The 16,946-nt window shown below is 44.4% G+C and overlaps 4 protein-coding genes across 5 annotated transcripts in view; 3 read left to right on the forward strand and 1 right to left on the reverse strand.

Moving 5' to 3' along the window:
* flcn (folliculin) overlaps positions 1-2,608 on the forward strand; it is a 7,309-nt gene extending 4,701 nt beyond the window's left edge. For both annotated transcript variants that reach the window (XM_047041842.1, XM_047041833.1), the window contains exons 8-13: positions 24-187; positions 815-928; positions 1,301-1,424; positions 1,555-1,683; positions 1,848-1,950; positions 2,398-2,608. In XM_047041842.1, the coding sequence (XP_046897798.1) occupies positions 24-187; positions 815-928; positions 1,301-1,424; positions 1,555-1,683; positions 1,848-1,950; positions 2,398-2,605 (842 nt within the window). In that variant the 3' untranslated portion in view covers positions 2,606-2,608. The remainder of the gene's footprint in view (positions 1-23; positions 188-814; positions 929-1,300; positions 1,425-1,554; positions 1,684-1,847; positions 1,951-2,397) is intronic.
* A 1,781-nt stretch (positions 2,609-4,389) lies between these two features.
* On the forward strand, positions 4,390-7,326 carry zgc:174888 (uncharacterized protein LOC558116 homolog). Its single transcript, XM_047033158.1, has 5 exons — positions 4,390-4,974; positions 5,382-5,488; positions 5,928-5,996; positions 6,107-6,238; positions 6,532-7,326. The coding sequence occupies exons 1-5, from the start codon at positions 4,962-4,964 to the stop codon at positions 6,901-6,903; spliced, it is 693 nt and encodes a 230-aa protein (XP_046889114.1). The 5' UTR covers positions 4,390-4,961; the 3' UTR covers positions 6,904-7,326.
* A 349-nt stretch (positions 7,327-7,675) lies between these two features.
* Positions 7,676-12,833, forward strand: grwd1 (glutamate-rich WD repeat containing 1). The gene is made up of 7 exons (XM_047033156.1): positions 7,676-8,202; positions 8,467-8,584; positions 8,735-8,894; positions 9,300-9,510; positions 9,794-9,939; positions 11,256-11,447; positions 11,715-12,833. Exons 1-7 carry the CDS (start codon positions 7,989-7,991, stop codon positions 12,021-12,023), a joined length of 1,350 nt encoding a protein of 449 aa, XP_046889112.1. The 5' UTR covers positions 7,676-7,988; the 3' UTR covers positions 12,024-12,833.
* cdc42ep5 (CDC42 effector protein (Rho GTPase binding) 5) lies at positions 12,276-15,598 on the reverse strand. Its single transcript, XM_047033157.1, has 2 exons — positions 15,437-15,598; positions 12,276-14,177 (listed from the first exon to the last, which is right to left on the reverse strand). The coding sequence occupies exon 2, from the start codon at positions 14,170-14,172 to the stop codon at positions 13,228-13,230; it is 945 nt and encodes a 314-aa protein (XP_046889113.1). The 5' UTR covers positions 14,173-14,177; positions 15,437-15,598; the 3' UTR covers positions 12,276-13,227.
* Positions 15,599-16,946: the final 1,348 nt, after the last annotated feature.

Consider the following 16,946-nt stretch of genomic DNA (forward strand, 5'->3'; position numbering starts at 1 on the left):
GCATGTTGTGCTGTTATGTGCAGAGCAAGAGGAGGAAAGGAGCTGCTGGGGAGCATCTGAGGGGAGCAGCAGTCGACCTCTGTGGCACCGAGCACAGAGCTCACAGCAGCAAGAGTTCCTGTACGAGGAAGACAAAGTAGACACGGGTCCAGGTCCCAAGTTCAGATCTTTAAGACACCTGAGACAGGTAACAAAGGCCTCTATAGACACCCTGAGACAGGTAAACAAGGCCTCTATAGACACCTGAGACAGGTAAACAAGGCCTTTATAGACACCTGAGACAGGTAAACAAGGCCTCTATAGACACCTGAGACAGGTAAACAAGGCCTCTATATTGAGCCCATTCTGAGCGTGAACCGTTTCTGTTCTCTAAAATAGGTCAGAAAGAACATGAAACAGCCATAAGATTTGATGTCGCTACATTTCTTCAAGGGCATGAAGTGGTCCTTGTATATATCAGCTCTATATCTTACATGTTTCTGGAAGTAGGATGTTGTGATCATGGAAGTGCCTGCAGCCATATCATAGTTAGCCTTACAAGCAGAGTTAATATTACTGACCAAATTAGTGCATGTTATGTGTGTACATTGTCTATAGTAGGACAAATACATATATTTGAAACTTTTTGAATACTTGGGACAATACCGTTCATATATTTTTTTATTAAACTAAGAGAACTTTCAAGTGTCACAAGTGATGAAATGGAAAAATGCCCTCTGTCCATTTTGTTATCATATCTGATTGGTCTAAGGGTCATCTTAATCATATCTGATTGGTCTACAGGTCATCTTAATCATATCTGATTGGTCTACAGGTCGTCGGGGCAAATGAGTTCCGTCACCTGGCATGGCACGTGCTTATGGGAAATCAGGTGATATGGCGAGGGGCAGACCCAGGTCTTATCCAATCAGCCTTCGAAATACTAAAGGTATGCTATGCTGCTAAACCCTTTCAGTAAAGGATAAGAGATTGATAGAAACACATATAATGTCTTACCGTGTTGTCTTCAAGTGACCTAGTGAAACCACATCCTCAGAAACATGTGGTCCCTTGATGCTAATTAGGAGTGGGAGGAGCTTCCATCTTCCTTTTAGACCCCCATTGGAAACACATACGCCCTGTAGGTCAAATTTAGTTTGGGGGAATTCAAGTGTTGTTTGTTTGCGGTTCTCTGGGTGTAGGTGTAAGACGATGTGGAGAGCAGGGTTAAGAATTGTGGGGGGTTTTCCGTTCTCGCTGCTTATCTGCGATCGCGCGCCTCTTTCCCCCCCCCCCCCCCCCCCCCCCCCTCTCCCCCCAGGCCCTGCTTCCTGTGGGCTGCGTCCGCTCCATGCTGTACAGCGCCCAGTACGAGGAGGCGTACCGATGTAACTTCCTGGGTCTGAGCCCCGATGTGGTCATCCCCACTCATGTCAGCTCCTCAGGTACAGGAAGTAACCCAGAGTCGCAGGAAGTGATCTAAAGAGGCGGTGCCTCTTCATATATGCTTTCTGTGAAAAAGTACTGAACACGGCGACTACTTTCTTAGAACTCTGTTCTACTTCAACCTTCTAGAATTCTCTGTGCTTGTGGATGTGGTGAATGCAGAGAAAGGCTCTTTCTATTCAGCTGCATGTGAAGAGGACGTCCCCTCCCTCTACCAGTTCACCATCAGCAGTGCCAACACACAACCAACAGACAAAGGTGAACACAGTCTGACCAGATCCCAAATACCAGATTAGCATTTAACCACAATTCCACCGAAAATCATCTTCACTCTGTTCTCTCTGCCTAGCAGCGATTTACTGACTCGTGTTTATGTCCAACTCCCTCTCTTTCTCTCTCTGTTGCTCCATCATCTCAACTAGGTCCTTTGCTACTGAACAAGATCGAGGTAGCGTTGTCTAACGAGAACCTGTCTGTGGAGGTGGTGTCTCACTGTCTACTGTGTCTGAAGGAGGAATGGATGAAGTAAGGGCAACCGTTTCTCCTGGCAACCGTTTCCCCTGACGACTGCTGTGGCAGGATTGTTGAGGCTAGACCCAGGGTGATCGGTCAATGCAGCAATCAAATGCACGATGTTTAATATGAAAGACAAGTTCATTGGCTATGTCACTGTCTGTCTATCAGATCCTCGTTGTATCACTGTGTACAGTACATAACAGCTTACTGTGTTTATAAAGCTTCACAGAAGTTCAGTTAGCCTGGTTCTTTATTACTGCTGGAAGGGTCTTTTGAGGTTTCCATTCTCTCTGTTTATTTGCTATCTTTCCAAACACCACCATCTCGTGGCTTACTCTCCATTTCTGACCTCTCCTTTTCCTTAAATTGTGTACTCTTCTTTTGCTTAAGTCTGTCTCCAGTTATGTAATACTTTCACTTTCTCTCCTTACCTTCTCCCTGTCCTCCCTTCTCCAGTAAGGTGAAGGTGCTGTTCAAGTTCTCCAAAGTGGATGGGCGAGGCAGGGAGGACACTCAGAAGGTGCTAGCCCTACTCGGGGCTACTGGTCCTGGGGAGGACGACAACGTGAGGCTCCTCAAGTTCTGGATGACGGGCCTCAGCAAGACCTATAAGAGCCATCTGATGACAGCTGTCCGAGGAGGGGAGAGGAGCCTGAGCCAGTGATGGGGGGGGGGGGGGGGGGACCTGGAGCCAGTGAGAGGGGGGGGGGGGGGGGGGGGGGGGAGAGGTCAGGTTGAAAATCTCCCGGGAACACCCAAGGACAGGAAAGGACCTAAAGAGGGAAGGAAAAGTGGGGGCAGGGAAAGTGAAAAACTGCACTAATAAATGTTACTGTGTCACAGACAGGGAAAGGGAAAGTATGCAAGTGAGCTAAATAGTATGTTCATGATGCATACATAACACTGAGGCCACTTTCATAACATTGATCCTTTTGAGTTTTGTAATAACATTCTGTTTTAACAATTCAAAATAGGAAAATTATAGAAACTTGTCCACTCTTAAGTTATAAATAAAGTGTCCATAGTTAACTTACACATTGTACAGCTATGAAAAAATAAAAGAAACTGTGAAATTGGTGTGCTGTTATTTAATCACTGTGATTGTCTCGCTGTTACGGAGAACTGGAAGGAAAGGGGAAAGAAAGAATGGAGGCAAAACAGTTTTTAAAACTATTTTGGCTCACATGCTTATTGTATTTTTACAGTGAGTGGCGAATGGCCAATAAACCTCAAGTTGTGTAAGACAACACTGGTAGGTCTGGTGTCCCACGTCATAAAACACAGTCGCGTAACGAGCTTATACTCCAGCGTTGTTGAACCACATCAGCAGGGATTCGCTACCTAACAAGCCAGACGCACATTAGTCAACTAAACAGCGGGATCGTGTTTATTCAGTTATTTGAGCCTTTGCAGAGGAGTCTGCAGACCTATCAAATCCACTGGCATGCGGCTTTGTCTAAGTTGCTTTTATGATTTATTATCCTAACTGTATTGTGTAGAATGATTGTGCAAATATGAGTTAAAGCTTGTAGCAAATATCATGCTTTATTGGCATCTTTCTTTAAAGCAGGCACCATTCTGTGTGTGTATCATCATGGGTTCAAAGTTATCTGTTCACAGACACCTTCTGTTTAATCTGCAGCATGGATTTGTGGCCTTGTGTAGCCTATAAAACATTGAAGACTAACCAATGAAAGGTTATAGTACATCATAATCTTTTACATATTGCATTGTTATTAAGGAATTCACATTGTAAAGTGGTGACCTGCCTCTGTCCCATGTGAAGTGGACACTTCACACTTCACCATCAGAGACTTACAAGTGGCTGAGTTGGTGATGATACCACAGGGGAGTTGAAGAATGCTGTGCTGCTGCTGGGGGTGTGGGGGCGTGTTGGGGGGAGTGGGGGGGCGTGTTGGGGGGGGTCGGCCTTACCACTCCCCTTCTGGAACTTCCACTCATTGCTTCATTATCTTCAGAAAAAAAACGGTTCCTTTATCAGTTTAAAAGCTTAAAATCTGACCGTTTCTATTTGATCCATAACATCAAATTTACAGTCTCTTGACCATCTCACACTATGACTTGCAAGTTATTTCACCGCTGTGTTGCAAATGACCTTTACTGACATAAATCTGTTTTTAGGACATTTCCTGTTTGACACTGAGCATTAGTCACAGATATCAAAAGGAGTGGTGAAGCATGGAGACAGGCACCCAGTAACACACAGTCACACACACACTCGGTCCCTGTCAGTCTCATGCTCAGGCACACACATCCACCGAAGTGGGGAGGGGGCGGGGAGGGGGTGGTTGAAATGGAAAACATACGGTCCGACTGCATGACTAAGCCTGCTGAGGGCTCGTTTGGAGCGGAGGGGGGAATGAGAGAGAGAGAGAAAGAGAGAGAGCCAAAGGGGGCTGGTGGGGGGGCTAGATTGGTCAATAGTGAGGTAGAACGTGTGGCAGTGGGAGGGGCAGAAAAGCAGTAGACTAAAGATTTGATAGCGAGCACTTTCGCTTTCAGGCTAGTCTGCGTCGCACAGACTGGCCAGAGGGCGAGAGAGCGAGACAGAGTGAGAGAACGGGAAACACATGAGCCTGTCCCTCTCTATCCATTAGGCAATTTAAAGAGAGAGAGGAGAGAGTGAGGGGAATTTGTTGGGGACTCAGATATACTGGGTCATCTGGTAAAAAGACAATAACAAGGAGGGAATAGGCTGCAGCTTGCACCGGTTTATTTCCCAGAAGTGGGAAAATCCAAAGTGAGAGAAGAGAATTATGTGAGAGGGAAAGTGGGGGAGTAGTGGAAAGTACCACACAGACAAAAGGAGGAATTCCAAAAGAGAATCAGCAAGGCTCTACTGACAGAAGAAAAGGAACTGCTGTGCTCACAGTGTCACAGACCTTGAGAGGACCACAAGAGAACTCAGCTCTCTGAGAGACACCGCAACATCTCTCTGCAGACTTGATTGCCTTCAACTAGAGAAATGGAGAAGCGTCCTTACTTGGGAAGATAAAAGGATGAAACAACAAGGTGAGAGAAGATTATTATTTTGTATATTTGATACAAGGTATATGTTGTATTGTGTGTCAATGCAACTGTAACTCTGGGGTTTCATGAAGTAAGCTATTCTACGACTCTACTCTACTCTACAGTATAATGCAATAGGAAGAGATTCAACAACTTTTGAGAGAATTTGTAATTTAAAACACGTGTTTGGTGTGGGTAACAGATTTGTCAGCATATTGCGTGGGACTCTTCTGCTTATAGTGGTTGTGCATGTCAATTTAGTTGTCTCAAGTCACAATAAAACTAATATAAACCTAAGATGCTCTTAAAATTCAGAGTGAACGTGTTGAACTACATGTACTAACCACAAAGTTTCCGTCCATTAACCTCCACCTCTCTCTCTCTCTCTCTCTCTCTCTCTCCCCCATCAGTTCTACTTATATATATATTAATCGTCCAATGTGGTGGATGCAATGTCTCTCTGAAGGCAGGTGTCGAGAACCTCAAAGGAACAATCGACTCTAACCACGCTGGGTTTGTAAGTTGAGTTTTTCTCCTCCCTTGGCTATTTACTGTGACTGTTTCCCTGTGTCCACCCTGTATCAACCCCTTCAGGTACATGTGGGTTTAAAGAGAAATTATGATAATGTTGTTGGGGCGCAGCATTAGAGAGCATCCAGCCTGTCTTTTGTTGTTTTTCATATTGTTTAGTTAACCGTAGAAGTGGGCCGAGGGGTCAGGGGTCAATTTGGAGCATTAGCACTGGTAGTGATTTATTTGTATTCAACCTCCTGCTGCCCCTCTACCTTCTGTTTGTCAGAGATAAGTAAGGGTAAGAGATTAAAAACATACAAAGGATAATCAAAATAAGAGTGTGCCTTTGATAAAGTCAAACAAAATGATAAAGTCATTATAAATGCTTGTACATTGTGAATTTCCGGTGGCTGTATTCTAATCCTGCTGACTTTCTCACCCAGCGGGAAGTGTTTCCCACAGATTACCAAACTGCACACCACTACGATGACAGGCTGCTGTGTCCTGAGCTGGTGAGGCTTCCTGGATCACTGACGCTCTCATTCTGTCCAGTGTGGCTGTCCACTTTAATCATGCTTGTGTTCTTTTTCTTGTTCTGCATCTTGTTCTTCTGTCCCTCTAGTGTTGTGTGTCCCGCTCTGCAGCTGTGCTTTCAGATTCCTGGGAACAGTTACTGAAAAGACTATGGCCTGAGAACTATAAGTTCAAACTGATTCAGGAAGTGATAGAGGCCTTGGATAAAATTGCAGAGAAGGTAGGTTATTTACTGTACAGGGGATTTAAAAGTTTAAGAAGTTACACCACGTAAGAAGAAGAAATATTTTAATCCTGCTTGAATGTTGTTTGTTGATTAAAAATGTCTTCAAATACACTCATTATTTGTGCTGAGTGGGCTGTGCAAATGTTTCGTAAAGGAACATATTTGCAAGGAAACACTCAACTGTAAATCTTGTAAACCACTGACAGACAAATTTACATCTTCAATTCATCGTGGACATTTATGTAAAAATTCTCCTTCTCCCTTCACTTGTCTCCCTTTTTTCACAGAAATTCCAGGAAGAGCCTGATGTCTCAATCTTACCCCTGCGCTCCTCCTCTCCAGAGGACCTCCGGAACTACACATCCGTCCTGTTCTCCATGTACCTGCAGATGGAGCTCCACTGCTCGTCCTCCGAGAGCCTGTGTTCCTTCCCCACCGAGACCCCTCCTCAGGCAGAGGAACCGCAGAAGACCCCCTGGAAGCAGAAGGTCCTGACCACTCGGGATGTCCGACAGGAAATGGAAGGGCAGAGAGAGCACATGTTTGATGATTCATCACCTCCAACCAACGAGGGCCAAACAAGCGCCCAGTTTCCCGATTCAAGGACTCTGTTGCTTTGGGGACTCGTGTACTGTGCTAATGTGCTTCTACTGGGTTAGCTGTCTAATGTCTGATATTTCCACAATTATGCACACCACATGCCAAAATAATCAATGCTTGCGCAATGTGTTTTGGGACATAATTTGAGAATCTCTCATTCTGTTTGTTAAGATGGCATGCCAGGAAGCTGATTATGAAGTAACAGATTGCTGTTGAACTAAGCTGAAAATATCATCTTATGCTTACTATAACGTAGTCCTAGCAGCAAACAAAACAGATATAGGCCTACTGTTTAAACAGTCACTAACTCCTGCTAACACTGCTTACCATTAGCAAGTGATATAGTGTGTCATTGAGTTATAGCTCCACCTTACACATCATCAGATGTTTACAGTTTGTTGAATGGAAGGTAATATAGGGTTGTCTGAAGTGAATGAAGTTGTACATAGATCATGTAAATAAATTATTGAATTAATCTTGTGGAAGATGTAGTCATCCTCATGAGCAGACCTTCAATTTGCTTACTTTGTGACATTTGTTTAACGAATGCAATGTAGTTAATTTAGCTGCTGCCAAGTCTATGATTCTTCTTATGACATAGTCTACGTTTTGTATTTGAGTGTACCGAAAAGTGTGCCGCTCTAAAAGCTAGTCACAGATCCGTCGATAAACGACGGTAAACTGCAGCTGCAGAAGGAAACAATTGAAGACATTATATTCTACACATGCCACGGCTTGTTACAAAAGCAACACACCCAAAACGGCGATACAGCCTAAACATTTCTTTCACGATGGAATTTTCACAACGTAGATTAGATCATGTCTTAACTGCAGCCTACATGCTACTGGTACAACCTGTAACACATCCAATGTTTAAACATGTTGCGAAGTCTGTGTTTTGTGTGTGAAAAATAGGATTTCCGCTGCCTAGTTCTAATTCAGATGGCGAGACAGAATTTGGATTACTGGCAGTGTTGCTTGTAACTAACTGCCAAAGGAGGTCAGTTGAATTCTCGTAAGTGGGTGTGTTGTGCAGCGCGCGAGGGATAGAGGTTAAGGAATGGGGATGGGGCTCGATGCCAACGGGGTTGGACTTTAAACCACGTGGACAGACCGGAAGTAACCAAAATTGTACGTCGACAAGATGTCTGCGCCTGAGGAAGACACGTTTCCGAACGAAGATGGAGACATGGAAGAGATGGAAGCGGGTGGCAGCGACGACGACGGAATGGGAGATGAGGGGAAGCCAGGGGAGGATGAGGGCAAGGTGTATGTTCCCGGTGTAGAGCCACTACAACCGGGAGAAGAGCTTGAGATGGACCGGTCGGCATACCGCATGTACCACGAGTGTCAAACAGGTTAATCTAAAATTTGCTTGCGCTATACGGACTTTGTATTCGTTTACCTATTTATATTAGCAAGTCAGTATTTGAGTAATAATGAAATATGTTGTCCACCTTGAATTGCTTTATGTTAATTTGCAATAATGACAATTAGAAACGTGGTTTGGAACTTTATTTTCCTGAAGCAACAGACAACGACACCTAGGGACGGGTAGTAAAAACGATTTCATCCAAAAGTTTACTCTGCCATTTCATAATTATTATTTTTCTCTGTGCCAGGTGCTCCTTGCCTGAGTTTCGATATTTTGAGAGACGGTAATGGAGATAGCCGAGAGCAGTATCCGATGTCCATGTTGCTTTGTGCTGGCACACAGGCAGACTCTGCTCTTAGCAACAGGTAAATGGTAACAAGTTGGTTCAGTGCATGCACACCAGACCCTTCTAATGAGGGGGCCACACTCACAAGTCATGGCCCCCTTCACACACTGCTGATTGATGTGCGTTCCCATCCCCCCCCCCCATCCCCCCCCCCCCCATATACTCACAGACTTCTAGTTATTCGCATGCACAACCTTCATGGCACAGAGAAAGAGAAGGAAGGGGAGGAGAGCAGCGATGGAGAGAGCGAAGACGAGGAAGACGAGGACAAGAAGCCGCAGATGGAGCTGGCCATGATGCCTCACTACGGAGGGATCAACAGAGTCAGAGTAAGTTCCCTGTCGCAGTCAGCGACTCCTCCCCAACTAGGGGGTCCGATGGCTGAGTGGTTAGGGAATCGATGGCTGAGTGGTTAGGGAATCGGGCTGGTAATCAGAAGGTTGCCAGTTCGATTCCCGGCCGTGCCAAATGACGTTGTGTCCTCGGGCAAGGCACTTCACCCTACTTGCCTTGGGGGGAATGTCCCTGTACTTACTGTAAGTCGCTCTGGATAAGAGCGTCTGCTTAATGTATAAATGTAAATGTACTATTACAGCTCTTTGCCTACCATTAGTATCCTTGAGTGGAGACTATCGTGGAGCCCCACAGCGTCCGTGTGTTGAGCACTAGCGCCCCCTGACTGTGTCCAGTAAATATGTCTGATGTTCTTCCGTGTCGTTTCTCCTGACCTGCAGGTGACCCTGCGTGGGGAGCAGGCATTGGCCGCAGTCTGGTCCGAGAAGGCCCAGGTGGAGATCTTTGATCTTCGATCTCAAGTGGATGCCGTGCACAGTTCTGCTGCCATGTCGGCCTTCATTAAACAGCAGAAGGAGGCCACGCCCCTCTTCAGTTTCTCCGGTCACATGACGGAAGGCTTTGCGATTGATTGGTCGCCCAAAGTGCCGGGTGAGTTGGACCGTTCCCAAACTGTAACGTTTGCCAGATGTCTGCATGCTAATAAAATGACTTTAAAATGGCAGTATAATTTTAGAGACAACTCTTTATGTAGACCTTGTTTCGTGTGTGCGTTGTCCATAATCCCAAATAAATAGTTTAACCAGTCTTTATTAAAATACCTTAGCAATAGACCAGGCTCCCTCATATATTTTTTTTTTGGACTGCATTTAGTTTGCAGTTTTATTGTAGTTAACAAAGCGTACAGTTAATAATAGTTAGTTTGTTCCTAAAGGTCGCCTTGTTAGTGGAGATTGCAAGAAGAACATCCACGTGTGGGAGCCCAGAGAAGGAGGGACCTCCTGGCAGATTGACCAGCGGCCGTTCAGCTCCCACAGCAAATCTGTGGAAGACCTCCAGTGGTCCCCTACTGAACCCACGGTTAGTTCAAGGTTTTTATTTTCAGATGCACAGAACAACACAAAGTCAAATTGGGCACTGAAATCCTAAGGACAAGACAACGCAAAGCAACCTGTCGTAACAAAACATAAGTACTCAGAACATAAATTACACCTATGATAAGCACAAATATAATTAACCCCCTAAATATACAAAATAATGTACAATACAGTATACTAAACCTCTAATACACATACACTATACTAGGTTAGATTCAATTCGACTTTATTGTCACTGTATACAAGGTATTACAGTGGAGATTGCAGTATGCACAGCACAGTATGCACAACACAGTATGCACAGCACAGTATGCACAGTACAGTATGCACAGTACAGTATGCACGGCACAGTATTCACAGCACAGTATGCACAGCACAGTATGCACAACACAGTATGCACAGCACAGTATGCACAGTACAGTATGTACAGCACAGTATGCACAGCACAGTATGTACAGCACAGCACAGTATGTACAGCACAGCACAGTATGCACAGCACAGTATGTACAGCACAGTATGTACAGCACAGTATGTACAGCACAGTATGCACAGTATATACAGCACAGTATGTACAGCACAGTATGCACAGCACAGTATGCACAGCACAGTATGTACAGCACAGTATGTACAGCACAGCACAGTATATACAGCACAGTATATACAGCACAGTATGCACAGCACAGTATGCACAGCACAGTATGCACAGCACAGTATATACAGCACAGTATGTACAGCACAGTATGTACAGCACAGTATGTACAGCACAGCACAGTATGCACAGCACAGTATGTACAGCACAGTATGTACAGCACAGTATGCACAGCACAGTATGTACAGCACAGTATGCACAGCACAGTATGCACAGCACACTATGCACAGCACAGTATATACAGCACAGTATGCACAGCACAGTATGCACAGCACAGTATGCACAGCACACTATGCACAGCACAGTATATACAGCACAGTATGCACAGCACAGTATGCACAGCACAGTATGTACAGCACAGTATGCACAGCACAGTATGCACAGCACACTATGCACAGCACAGTATATACAGCACAGTATGCACAGCACAGTATGCACAGCACAGTATGCACAGCACAGTATGCACAGCACAGTATGTACAGCACAGTATGTCTGGTTCAGCCCAGGTTGGGAGGGTCAGGGAGGGTTTCTCCCACAGTCACAGTGAGACAGAACACAACAGGAATAACAATTAAAACAGGATCTTCTCATAGGAGTGATGAGCTAGACTAACCCTAACCTGTTATTGATATTCTTCTCCCACCCGCCAGGTTTTTGCTTCCTGCTCAGTGGACCAGTCTATCCGCGTCTGGGACATCCGTGCCCCGCCCAACTCCATGCTCTCAGCCAATGAGGCTCACTCCTCAGACGTCAACGTCATCAGCTGGAACCGGAGCGAACCATTCCTCCTGTCCGGGGGGGACGACGGTCTACTCAAAGTTTGGGACCTCAGGCAGTTCCAGGTAAGAACTGTGAAGAGTCCATGTTGGAAAACATGATGGATCTGTCAGTTCACACATACTTGTCTTGGCCTGACTGTTTGTAAAAACATGTCAAGATGGTGTAAGATCAAAGACAACAATAAAGAAACTCCCACAAATATTTGGGGTTCTGAAAACAATCTTGCATGGCAACGGGCGTGTGTATTATCAACAGCCTGCTGTGTAGCATCGATGTGCTCGTCATACTGGTGATTGTGCCAGTCCTAACATGTTGATCTTTTTCTGCAGTCTGGGCGTCCGGTGGCCAACTTCAAGCAGCACATGGCGCCGGTGACGTCCGTGGAGTGGAACCCTGTGGACTCGAGCGTGTTCGCCGCCTCAGGGGCAGACGACGTCGTCAGCCAATGGGATCTGTCCGTGGAGTCATGTGACGTGGGAGCGAGGGCAGACGGGGTGAAGGATTTGCCCCCCCAGCTGCTGTTCTTGCACCAGGGACAGACTGAGATCAAGGAGATCCACTGGCATCCACAGTTACCTGGAGTGATGATCTCCACTGCCCTGTCCGGCTTCAATGTGTTCAGGACGATATCTGTGTAGAAGTGTGTGTGTGTGTATGTGTGTTTGGTGTTGACCTGTGTGTGCTAGTGTAGTAACTACTACAATCCCTTAATTTCTTTTGACATGCATTTACTATGTAATGTGCATGCGCAACATTTATCTTGCAGTTTGTATTGTGCAGATATTGGAATAGAAAACCCTCTTCTCACCTTGCCAAGTATTTGCAAGTTACTCCAAACAACCAACCCTCGGACTGGTCTACAGAAAATACTTCAGACTTGACAAATGAAATATGTCTATAGGATAATGTTTATTTAAGTAGCCAGCATATTAAAGGGAATCAATCTGAGATTAAAAACATTTTTGTTTATCTTTATAGAAAAATCCCCTTTCCAGCATTGTTAAATATAATTGGTCCAAAACTATTAACTCATACTGAACATGCATGCTTGGATTTTAAGAACGTAAGCATTCAACATAAGCACAGCATCAAAGATTGTCAGTGGTCATTACAGTCAATAGTCGTTTACCCCAAAAGAAATAAGAGTGTTGCCATTTCTGCCCAACAAGGCTAAATCATACATTTTAAGTTGTGATACAATTTAAATCCAAACAACTGGCAAGAGAAATACATTTAAAATGTAAGCTGTTCACAGTACAATATTGGAATGATATAGAATATGAGGACATCATTGGTTTCAAAACACTAAGACTGGACACATACTCAGTGGCATCCAATAACAATGGATGTTAAGAAAGCTCTTTGGGAATCCAGAATTTGAGAACTTCTGGCAAACAAATTGATCTGTGGAGGAAATGTTCAAAACATTTTCTTTAAATGCATAATAAGATATAAAAATAAGCTAAGGAAATGGCTATAGTAAGTACAGGGATATGAACAGGCTCAACTCCCTTTAAGGCACCATGATAAAAACGTATTTATAATATGCACTGTTGTAAAAAATAGGTTTACCTGGCAAAAGTAAAGTTCATTTAAAACATTGTCGAGTTCACTCGAATCTGTCCAAAACTACAAGCTGAGCAACAATTCTGTGAAGTGATTCATAGAGCTGAAAGCACAACATAGTTATGTTAAAAACAGAGCACCAACACTCCAGTTTTTATTCTGTTAAACTCGTTCATTCCTTTGGTTGAAAAAATCCCTTTATTGTGATGATTAAAGTATGCTGCTCATGGTGGGCAGTGAAAAATAACCTGTTTTATCAAAAGACCATATGAGCTCCTATAGGCCAATTTCATCATCAAACTCATCTTCAAACGTGTAGCCTTTTCCACTGTCTCCCCCTTCGTCGTCCTCCTCTTCCTCGTCAGAATCAGTCTCTGAGTGGCCGTTTTCAGCCCTCCTTCTGTCCAATGGCGTGACACCCTCATACTCTGAACCGTTTGAAGAGGCGGGACTAGGTGGCAGATCCAATATGTGATTGGTGGCCTCTGCTTCTGCTGCACTGAAGATTTCACTGCCTCTTTCATGCTCACCAACCGTTGGACTGACACACTCCGGAATCTCGTTCTGTTGAAACTCAAACCCCTGGCCCTCCTCCTCCGATGCCTGGCGAATGATTTCCTCTCGCTTATCGCTGAATCGCACTTTCGGCTTCAGCCCTTTGGACTTAATCCCGTTCCCCTCCATGATCCGAACTTCTCCCCTGTCGCGCGCCGCGTCGCTACCCCACACCGCCAGCTTGTCATTTAACTCGTTGTTCACGCTGACCGACCCCTGCTCCATGTTCAGCTGCTCCACTTTCACAGCGGCAGCACTTCTGTTGACAGGGAACACCTCCTCGTCGTTGGTAGATGCCGTCCACCCAGAGTCCAGGCCCAGCCCGTCCATCACCCCTAGAACATCTCCCATGATGGACGGGCCTAGGTCCAGGTCCAGGTCGAAGGAAGACACTGACTCTGAGTGCTGGAGCTCCCTATTCCACGTGCCGTCCATGGCATCCAAGGTGCCACCGTCGTGGTTGGGAGGCCCCTCGGGGTCGCTGGCCGGCGGGGCGGCCGACGTGTCGGAGCTGGCTGAGCTGGGCCCATGTGTCGACAGGAAGGAGGTGTCACCGAACGCGTCGCCCCCCCTCCCTATGTGCATGGTGTGTCTGAAGTCGCCGAGCGGGGCTGAGATCATGGTGGGGTCCAGACGAGGACCCCGGGGAGTCTTGTGCAGAGGCATGATGTCTGAGGGATGAAAGAGGACTGAGGATTAGGGAACTGACTCCACAAATTGTTGATGTCAAAGAGAAAGGCACAGGAGGCAGGAATATTGAGGGAGATGTGATGAGAAGAGAAGTACCAACTTCATACACACAGACGCCCTCAAATACAAAACTGACATGTTATGGATAAAAGCATTCAACTTACAGTCGCAAGTTGAGACAGAGACTATAGCGTCATAGTGTCTATAGCCCAAAGCTTTTGCACATCTGGAGTAATGTCATAGATCACAGGAGCAAAACACACTGACTAATGCCATGACTAGTAACCCCAAAACACAGCATAAACCTTGGGTGCCGGGTTTGTTTTCAACACATGTTCAATTTGGAATATGGAGACACGTTATGATGATGATGGAACTTATAATGTGAATAGTGATCGTCAATCCCAGAGGCGTGTCACCAAGGAGTTGGAGTCGACCCAGAGATGGCCAGTCTAGCCTGATGTTAACTGCCTTTTAGTGCCCTGCCATAACAGGCTGAAATGAAAAAAATCCCCATGTTGTGCAAGAGTGTGAGAAAACCCAACTAGTCGTTTGGCACTGATACTGCTGCCAAGACCATGCTGAGACTTGTAAGTAAAACATATGCATGCAACGCAAGCACATAGTTTTCTCTAGATTCCTTTCCCTGAGGGCCCAAGACTTATGAGACAGAGAAACAATTATTCTCACATTACTGAGTGTAGTAGGACCTGTCTAAATTCATTTATAGCTAAATCAATATTAAACTTGGATGATCAATAAAAGCATGGCCTTAAACTTGTAGGCCTGAACATGAATTGTTCTTTCAAGCTGAAGGGTTGTTTCAAATTTGCCAACCAACAAATGTCCCAAATGGAAAGAATGTACAATATTTGTTCCAGGTGTTGAGTTTGTTGATACTTTGAAAACTTTGTAATTGACACACTTGAAACAAACTGCAGGCGAATGAAAGCAAATGTTACTATTTGAGATTTCTTAACATAGCTTATGACCGTTTCCATTAACGTTTCTTGGTAATAGGGTTTGGGCAACGTTACTTAGCTACCGCTTGCTTTCCAATACACAACGAAATTACTACTAATGTGTTCTATACGAATTTGAACTTCAGATCGATTTCCCAGCAGTAAAGAGATGGAAGGCGAATAAGTGCCATGGGGAAAAGGTGGGAATTGCAAAACTTTCGCTTCACTGATCAAGTTACTCCGGGAATATTAAAGCATAAAAAGTATCAATAACTTACTTGGAAGTTTATACGCTCGTGTTTGGCTTCCTTCCTTCTTGCTATTCTTCTTTACATCTGGATTTTCCTTTTTTATTATTTATCCAAATGTTCACTCCTCGCTCTTTCTCAACGTCCGTCGTTGCAATGTCTCTTTCTATTTTTTCATTTTTTCCCGAAGGGAAGGGCAAGGAAGTGACGCGAAAAAAATACTAGGGAGTGCGCGTTCTACAGGAGAGATTACTTTAGAGTGGGGCGATGCGTTTCAAAACTGCGATGATATTTGAATAATATAGATTAACAATTAAAGCATAGGCCTACTTTACATCATATCAAAGTTACAACCTATTTGATCTCTCCCCCCTCCACTTACTCTGCCCACCACTACTACAGCGTTAGTGTCGTATAGCTTATTACAATTTTGTAAGAGATATGGCCTATTTTTAAGTCAGAAACTCCAGCTCATTTTAACACAACTTTCACTGACAGCTAGGCTACAGTGATTTATAGGACACTGAATATCCCTTATCCCCACAGTCCGTACCTGGTGTAAATTGTGTTACAGTAATAAGCACCATTTCATAGATACAAATTCCAAGATTAATCCAAGTTCATTTATTACATTTTTTTCAATGATTAAAATGCACATCGGGAAAATACTCTATTTTTGAACATCACATTGGCTATACAAACTCCCAACTAATTAGGGTGTGACAACAAATTGCATATACTTTTTAAGGAATTCTGCCAGTCAAGTTCCCTCATAGGCTAACTGTAGCCTACCACGGAGCACAACCAAAAACGTTGGGTCTTAAATGTGTCACTGCAGGGAGGTCTAACTGACACAGAGCTTCTCATTCATTAAGTAGGCCTAGCCCAAGTTAGTAAGCCTCTTCAAGGCGTTTTTTAGGAAATCCTGGATCTGGGCCATCAAAATAGAGGAAGGAACGCCGTTACTGCTGGAACCCCCCTCTATCTTCCTTCCTCAGGGTGAGAGAAAGAATCAAAGATTACCTCACCTATAGGCTACTTCAGAGAATCACACAATAGTGTGTATGACTGGAAATGAGTCATTGTTGGCTGGACCTCCTCACACCATTTCTACATAGCTTTGGGATGACGCAACCAGATGTTGTGCATGTGAACAAAATGGTCTCGTGGCGCTCGGCAATTAAAAGTCCAAATAGAGGAACGGCGATCAAACAAAAAAAGCAACAACTTGATCACCAATTAAGTCTACAAAATGTGGCACTGTGTCAACTGAATAAGTTGTTCAAACCGTTTGTTGAATTAATATATTTGGGAAAATATTATTTGGAACTGAATAATCTATCTGATTATCATATTTTGAAGACAAATAATAATTGACAGAAACTACAAAGCTAGACCTATTAAAAAAAAAACTAAATACTTGGCAATAATTGCTCTTTTCAAATGAGATGACACATAAAACAGTGCTGCTTACAAAGCCATCTATACCGGGCCAGCAAATACTAGAACAGATCTATTGAATAGAGATCTTTAGAATAGG

The sequence above is a fragment of the Hypomesus transpacificus genome, chromosome 2 (assembly GCF_021917145.1).
Source record: "Hypomesus transpacificus isolate Combined female chromosome 2, fHypTra1, whole genome shotgun sequence".
NCBI lineage: Eukaryota > Metazoa > Chordata > Actinopteri > Osmeriformes > Osmeridae > Hypomesus > Hypomesus transpacificus.

Coding starts and splice junctions, on each gene's coding strand:
- cdc42ep5 (XM_047033157.1), bottom strand. CDS start 14,172: ATGCCTCTGCACAAGACTCCCCGGGGTCCTCGTCTGGACCCCACCATG.
- zgc:174888 (XM_047033158.1), top strand. Junction 5,489..5,927: donor ACTCTAACCACGCTGGGTTT/GTAAGTTGAGTT, acceptor TTTCTCACCCAG/CGGGAAGTGTTTCCCACAGA. Junction 6,239..6,531: donor TGGATAAAATTGCAGAGAAG/GTAGGTTATTTA, acceptor CTTTTTTCACAG/AAATTCCAGGAAGAGCCTGA.
- grwd1 (XM_047033156.1), top strand. CDS start 7,989: ATGTCTGCGCCTGAGGAAGACACGTTTCCGAACGAAGATGGAGACATG. Junction 9,511..9,793: donor TTGGTCGCCCAAAGTGCCGG/GTGAGTTGGACC, acceptor TTGTTCCTAAAG/GTCGCCTTGTTAGTGGAGAT. Junction 9,940..11,255: donor GGTCCCCTACTGAACCCACG/GTTAGTTCAAGG, acceptor CCCACCCGCCAG/GTTTTTGCTTCCTGCTCAGT.